The sequence below is a fragment of the Mytilus edulis genome, chromosome 4 (genome assembly GCF_963676685.1).
Source record: "Mytilus edulis chromosome 4, xbMytEdul2.2, whole genome shotgun sequence".
Classification (NCBI taxonomy): domain Eukaryota; kingdom Metazoa; phylum Mollusca; class Bivalvia; order Mytilida; family Mytilidae; genus Mytilus; species Mytilus edulis.
In genome coordinates this window covers 93,075,003-93,083,508 of record NC_092347.1, presented here as the reverse complement: position 1 = coordinate 93,083,508, position 8,506 = coordinate 93,075,003, and the positions used below count along the sequence as shown (strand labels likewise).

Genomic DNA, 8,506 nt, shown 5'->3' with positions numbered 1-8,506 from the left:
TTTGCCTTTGTCTTATCAGCTTACGGTTTTTTCGGAGGCGGTGGTAGATCATCATCTTCAAAGGTTAACACTGCAGCAGCTCTGTCACGATGATCATTTTTACTGAAAGAAGTGGATGGGCGATTGATTAATGAAGACAGCGGTTTCTTTTGCCACCAAAATGAGTCAGAACAATTCAACTCGATGTCAGATATAGGATACGGACTACAACTTGATATCCCAGAGAACCCTTTTATATTAGCGGATAAAATATATGCTAACCGCTATCCATTAATGACGCCTTACAAAATACACCAATTGCGACATATAACAAGAAGAGACCGTGCTAAATGCCAGAATCTAAATCGTCGAATCGGAGGATGCAGAGTTAATGTCGAACACGTCATTCGCAGACTCATATGTTATAAAATACTTGGTACAATGTGGCGTCATCCGCGCTGGAGAATAACTCAGATTATTGAAATTTGCGCTGGTTTGGTAGGAAGAGGGCACAATTTTATTGACTGGAAATAATAAAATCCTTACTTTAAAATGTTTTATTTGGGTTAACATAATGAATTATATCAAATTTATCAATAGAAAAAAATCATTACTTCTTTTAAGACGACCCCTTTAAAATGTTTATTGTCTCTCGAGTCTCGTTTGTTTTTTGTCAAAACTATTCATTTATCTAACACGTCTAATGATATAAGAATGACGATGTAGTGTATGCACTAATGTGACAGCGACACAAAGCAGAATATATCTGTTTATGTTCTACCAAAACAGCAACCTTTAGTTCGTGGTTAAAATATCTAATCACCAATTAAATTATTAAAATCGATACACTCTACACATATGTCAATATATCCTATCAGTAGAGCATTATTGAAAGAAATTTTAGAATTCTGAAATGAATTTTTACTTGGCGCAATGTTCTCAGATCCTAACATGATTTGGAACGAAAGAAGCATCCGATTTAACACTAGTGAATACAGAACAATGTAACACGGTTTTCTAATGAGTCGAATCATTCAGACTGATGATCCTCATTTTCCGGTGAGTGTTTCGGAACTGTACATTCAAGCAGTCCTAAATTCAATTTTAACATACTATAACAATTTATAAGATACACGTTACAATAAATGTATATCAAAGACTTTCCCCCTTTATGTTGACCTCCTAAGTTCATTTCTTTAAAATATAACTCAAGTTTAGATAATCATACACATCATTTGAATTGAGTTCACTTTTAATTGGGTATGCAATTGGACATAAATACTAACCAAAGTTAATTTTGTGATTAACATATGATAATGACACACATTTTCATGAGTTTTTGGTTGACCTATATCCCAAAATGCATGCGTATAAATCATTATTTAATCTTATCGCCAATAGTTACGGGAATATGAAAAAAAAGTATTTACAAAAATAACGAACTCCAAGGTAAGTTTAAAAGAAAGGGGAGGGGAAGTCCTCAAAACCTTACACTATTAAATGTTTGACTATATAAAACAATGGAACGAAAGAAACTAACGGTCATTGGTCGTAAAATTTGACAAGGCATGCCAATTTGGAATATAGGTCTTTTTGTGTCTGACCTACAAACATAGTAACAATTGTTGGGAAACAAAATTTTAATCCTGGTATCTATGATGAATTTATTTGGAAGATCCTATTTATTTAGGGTCAATGAATGGTAAATGTAGATCAGATTGACCTGCCTCAAAACATGCAAACTTGTATAAGTTTAAAGGATCGTACTTATTCTAGCTATATTTGAATTCAGATGTAAAACTTAACAAACACGTACGTTGGCTCTACAACTATTTCGGTTCGTATACCTAATTTGTTTTTAAATTTTCGGCTTTGAGCGTTCCTGAAGGTAGATCCTTCCCGAACTGTGTTTTGGACACATACAGTATATAAAGTTTTTCATTATGTGCTTTGTCTATATGCCCTTTTTATGTTTTTTGGTGCATATATAACTTGGTTCTGTACTTAAGCATCTAGTCATTGTGTAATTTTACTATAGGGGTAAATTTGTGTTTTCTTTTCTTTAAAGTTTGCTAATATGGTTGGTCTACATGCCATTTTGTGCTTCTTTATTACATATTTGTATGTTTTTATAGTGATAAAGATTACACTATGTTGACTGCTGTACCACTCTTTTTGTTTTGACATTTTAACCTATTATGTCTTCTGTTTGTTTGTTCAAACATCAATGTCAATATAATGAAAATAAATGCAACTGTCATACATGTGAAAGCTTTAAAACCATATTTAATCAATCATTTCTACATGAGAAAATGCCTCTATAGAGTCAGCAATATGACATTTGTTATCCATTGGTTTGGTGTGTTTGAGCTTTTGAATTTGCCAATTGATCAAGGGCTTTCCTTTTTGAATTTTCCTCCGAGTTCTGTATTTTTGTGATCTTACTTTTTGAATAATTAAAGAGATTCTGAATATATTTGGACCATATGCAATAGTAAAGCGTGATGAACGCATAATATCAAATTTTATTTAATGACAGCATGGTGTGAATAAATTTTACAGATGCAATGTACTTGAATCTATAGAACTGACATAAGAATAAACAATTATATCTAATTGTAAGTTATGTAAATGATACACTCTTAAGTTTGCATACAATAGTCGTTTATAAATTATTTTTAGTCTTTATCATGTTTAAGTCTGTTTGATAAAAGAATAGTCCAACTACAGGAAAGCAGACTTCAGGAATTACATTTATGTCGTTTTTAAATAACCGTATGTCGGTAGAAGATACAGTGCTTTTTTTCAATTTCATTAAGTACTTTGTATAAACACATATATGTTTTGTTTTTCAAATTGTTCAGTAAACATTGAATTAGTATGTAAAAATACATCATGTTCAATTTGTATTTCGCCTAAGCTTCATTTCCACTTTTCGTAGTGAGTACTTATCGTCCTCTTTCAGTGTAAACCACACAATACCATCACTATACTGAGAGTGAGAATAAAATCCGACGTGGTACACACCATTAAGGTTACTTAGGTAACAGTTATTGAACCACCATCCAGACTTGTTTTCCGCCGCGCAATGGCGGACATTGAGGTCATTATCCATATCCTCAGTACTAAATTTCATGCCATCATGGAAGCTGAGGGAATCCCCGGCATTCCCAGTATATCCACCCACGTGGATCTGATAATCGACATCCTGGCTTCCAATTGAAAAGATTCTATATTCAGAAAAATGTTTCTTTCCTTCCCAGTCCCACATATCAATTCGTAGCGTATATTCATCTTGATTTGTTAGGAAATTAATCCATTCGTTTCCAATCCAGTGGCTGCCGTACAGATTTCCAAAACCGAATTTATACTCAATCCACTGCCTGTTAAAGCTAAGCAGACCATCAGTACGACGTTGAATAACAGTGTATGCTGTTCCGTTTAGAAATTCACAGTAAATATTATCTGGTTCCTCTGCTCCTTCTGGTTTTATCTGGTACACACCACTTACATCATATCCCATTTCATTTACATCTTGGCAGTCTGAAATATGTATAATTGTTACAATTGATATTTATGTATTGTTAAAAGCCCAATTTTGTCACGGTGTAAGATTTTTTCATACCTGCTACGTTTAATGGATTTAAATCATTCTATGAGTTTAAATTATTTGAAGCAATATATCATTCGAAGGGCCCTAGTTGTTCAAAAGTACATCCCTCTCGGTGCACCTACTTTCAACCCGGGTTTGGAGGTGTTCGTGATGCTCAACGTTTAGCTTTTTGAGTAGTCATTACTTTCAATAACCTAAAGCATTGACTCGATTATACTGTCCCATTAAGTCTCACCATATTTTGTTAGACTCCAGTTTAAACTTAAAAGCCTTAAAAAACTACACCTTATAATTCTATACACTTTGATTTTTACTTCAATATTCGATTTCCACTAACCATCAAATATTTGAGTCTCTTACTCAATATTTCCCGTTAAGTCCGTTAACTTATAAGTTGATTTTTATTTTCCTAATGTCGTCTTTAATGGTTTGCCCAATCTTAATAAAAGTCATGTAAGTATAAACAAATTTCTGAAAAAAAGCACTTCACAAAAGTGCTATTAAGCTAAAATTAAATATAACCCCACAAAATAATGTCAAGAACATTCAAATTCATTGCTCCATGTACGTAACATATTTCTGTAACGCTTATTTGCTGCAGGGTATAATAGATATCTTTGCGAGATTTAAGCTTAGTTATGTTTAGATTATAAGAATTGAAGCTTCACCTGTTTATGTAGAGGAAAATAGGAGAATGCATCCCTACATAATTGACATCAGTAACTTTGAGTGTTAAGTTCTGACTTGGACCATTTAGAGATCTGTCCGTTACCAGATGAGTTTTATATGTAATGTTTTTAACATAAGGGACGACATCAAAAGATCAATGTAAGATAAAAAAAAAAAAAAAAAAAAAAAAAAAAAAAAACTTAATTCAAATAGTTTGGGGGTGGGGGGTTGAACTCCTGCAAGATTTGGTTAGCCGACATTGATTTTTTTCATATATCCATATGGGTCAATCAATTTTTCCCAAATTAAGTTAATAGGGGGGTAGGGGGTCAGTGAAAAAACTATTTGAATTAATTTTTATATCCTTCATTGAACTTTTGATGTCGTCCCTAACACCTATGTAAAATTGAAATGGGTAATATGTCAAAGAGACAACAAACAGACCAAAGAGCAGACAACAGCCAAACGCCATCGATGGGTCTTCAACACAACGAGAAAATCCCACTTCAGAGTTTAACCATTCCAAATGGAGATGCAATACTGTAATTTATTACGTTTGTTTGAAGTTTAAATGATATTAACTCAAAAGTGTACAACTGATTGAAAATACACAATAGATACACATGGTAAAAAATATATTTGAGAGTTGATTCTGTCATTTGATTATCGACTTTCTGTTATGAATTTTCCTCGCAACTTTTGGTTTTGTTTTGTTATTTTACCTTTTGAAGTTCCAAAGTTACAAAAAATGACAAAAACAACACTCAAACAATGCAGATCAATGTGTCTCTGTTTACGATAGGCATTGAAACATTCTTGACTTTAAAAAGTTGAATATTGTTGGACCAACCTGAACACAAAATTTCAACGTTTCAAGTATAAAATGTTACCTAAATCATTGTTTAAGTTGTGGTTCCAATAAAGGTACTATTTGTTTTCAAAAAAAAAGAGAAAAGATTTTTTTTAAATACTGAAAAATTCAACTAGTGTCTTTTAATATCAGAAAATAATATCTCTAGTCCTACAGTTATAGTTTCTTTATGTAGTGTCGACAATACTAAGCGTTTATGTGATTTTGCAGCAATAATTCTAGAACCTACAATATATGACGCGTCAATATATGTACATCCCTCATGTTGTTTTAGATACAGGTATGATGGATACAATTTACTAATTGTTGATGTGAATACCATGAAATCTTTTTTTATATATTAACTGACTACCTTAAACGCTTTCTGAAGATCTATCATGCCTACGTAAACAATTGATTCCTAACTGACTATCTTAAACGCTTTCTGAAGATCTATCATGCCTACGTAAACAATTGATTCCTATCATAAAAGAGATGATAATTAGGTGCTGTCAATTCATAGACGCCCGTTTTACACTATACATATTAATTACATCACTTTGGAATTGTATTCAACGGATGTTAAGGACAAATAATTGAAAGACAGGATGTTTAGTACGAAGAAAGGAAGCTAACAACATATAAATGATTCAAATAGTCCCAAAGGAAAGATTTGGTGACAAAATGATTTAATATCAAATGTCACGTTACAACACTATTGATTCATTTAATTCAAATATAAGTTTTATCAAGTTCAGAGATACTATTATCTAAATATGGTGTTTCTGAGGCAGAGGAGGCCGTGTCTGTTGTTGTCCTATATTTCTAGCTCTAGAGGATATGTTACTGGAACCAAATCAGAAAATTGCTCAGTCCATATTGTAAACTTTGATATGATGAATGACTCATTTCGAAGACATTTTCAAATATAAAATAGGATAAATAAGAATACACTGAAAATCCTTTTGTAATGTGGCTCCTCACGGTAAAAAAAAATCCATTTTCACACAATGAGTCTTTCAATACTTTGAATACAAAAGGTAACTCAACAGTTTTTACTTATTTATTCTATGGTCCTGTACTTTCCAAATCAACACAAATTGGAAATCACAATCACTTGATAAAAGTAAAGTAGAAACATGCCCAACATCATTACACAGAAAGTTTTTGTTTACACAAGACTTTATATGTCCTCAATTTGCTTTAAGGTTATTGACCCATCTGAATGTGATATAAAATTATCAAACTTATTTCATCTTCTTATTTTTGACAATTATTAAAGGAACTCCGACTATAAGAATAAGAAATAATAAGAAAAGATCGGCAAAGAGACAGAGAGGCACAGTTCGTTCCTATAGGAACAAGTCTACCAAACAATGTCCTTATTAAAATCTGATGTTGTCAATAAGAGACTCCAGCATACTGTTCATTATTAACAAAATATGCCGTATGGTATCAGAAAGAAATACATTTCAAGCGTATACTACCATTTTTATGTTAAAGAGCATTGTGTATGATTTCATTTAACAATATTTCTCATGGGGAATTAATGAATACAGGTTTGAATAATCACTAGTTTTGTTAGAATTAGTTGTAGGGGAAGATAGAGATTGAAAATTATCCAGAGGAAACTTAATTGTTCTTTTTGAGGGAACATTAAATATTAGAATTGGTTAAATCCAAAGAGAGGATTGTTTTTCATAAATACTTTCAAAACATCAGATAATGATAAGGGGTTATGGGACTTATTCTGTTGGTCTTTTGGCGAGGAAATGTGATATTTTTGTTATGCTATGACTTTTCTAATAAAGTTAGATTAACATTAAAAAAAATAACTATATTTTAGATAATTATATATTGTGTTTGAAATACTATATACCTACCCTTTGGTATAGTAGTTATCACTCTTCGCCTATTTTCTTTAGTCCCGTCATGATTGACATCCGGGGACTTCAGAGACGCAATAACTAACGTCTTTAGATATGCATTGTCGTCCTTTAACAACCCAAGGTCTTTATCAACAGATTTTATTTTAGCTTCTGAATTTTTCAGATCGGTTTTCATGTTGTCTACAATTACTGTATAATCCTCATCGTGAGTCTCCAGCTTCTGTATGCGATCGTGTACGTTATCATTCTTATTTGATTGTGATTTTAGCACATCAGTAAAATTGTCGTTTTTCGCTTCTAAGATAGAAAATTTCGATGTCAGTAATTGGATGGATTCTGCCATATGAAAAGAGTTGTTACTGTATTTGTTTTGGCCCATTTTGATATTTCTGTGTTCTGTTTGTAATTCTATGACGTCGCGTTTCACTACAACCCATTCAGCTTTCAAATCCCGGACAGTGTTTTTTAACAAATCGAGCATATTTATTTCACGATGACTTGTAGGTTCTGCCTTTCTCATATTTCCAATATTCAAAGATTGAAAACTTCTATGCATCCGTTGATAATTGTTTTTCAAATGACTGACTTTCTTTTTAAGGTCTAACATATCTCTTTCAACATCCGTAATACTATTTGATGTGTCTCTTTCAATTATCCTACCCTTCAAGGATTTAAATTTTAACTCTGTAATTTGCCGTTCTAGGTGAATGGTCCAGTTTTGACATTGTTTTAATTCTTCCAATGCTGTAGCTTTCATCGTAAGAAACTCCCTGTCTATATATCCCGTCATGTTGCTCACCTTATAACTGACATCCTTCACTTTTTGTCTGATATCTTCATCTGGGTACCATACATGAAAACTGTACTCACATGGCAAATTATTACCACGTACTTCTGAGTTTGACAGTACAACTGAATACATAATCAAACAAAACTGAAAAAGTATTTTTCGGCAGTTCATTTTGTACTGTTTTGTTCCTCGTTTGTTTTCAATATCATTATGTGTTGTTCTTCCTTCAAACTGAAACCAGTTTACCTTCGAAGAACTAGTCACGTAGAAATGTAAACATTGTCATCTCGTAAAGATCCTGAAACTATATTTCACAGTCGATTCCCGTGAATTGATATTTAGCGTGGACGTAATCTAAGTTTTATGCATATGGAATTTTGAAATAACGACGTGATTATCATTAAGTAACTTTTAATGAAGTCTTTAAGACACATCTAGATAGTGAACTATTCCGTATATTTCAAATGGCTGTATCGTATTCGACTTTAAGTGCGTGTCTATGAGCGTTTGACGAACTAAGACAATTTCTGTTGTATTGATCAAAGTTAATGAAACTCTTACTTGAACGGTTACATTAATATAAGGCAGCAAATGTTATAATTACAACACAGGGGACCCACGTGAACTGTCAGACGTGCTCGTTTATTAAAGCTGAAGAAGCACTTTATCCAATTAAAATGTCATGATCATCTGCGATGAACCAGTCGTGATTAACA

General features: G+C 32.5%; 1 protein-coding gene across 1 annotated transcript; it reads right to left on the bottom strand.

The window, feature by feature from the left end:
* Nucleotides 1-2,486: 2,486 nt before the first annotated feature.
* Nucleotides 2,487-8,098, bottom strand: LOC139521073 (angiopoietin-related protein 7-like). The gene is made up of 2 exons (XM_071314328.1): nt 6,995-8,098; nt 2,487-3,522 (listed from the first exon to the last, which is right to left on the bottom strand). Exons 1-2 carry the CDS (start codon nt 7,959-7,961, stop codon nt 2,879-2,881), a joined length of 1,611 nt encoding a protein of 536 aa, XP_071170429.1. The 5' UTR covers nt 7,962-8,098; the 3' UTR covers nt 2,487-2,878.
* Nucleotides 8,099-8,506: the final 408 nt, after the last annotated feature.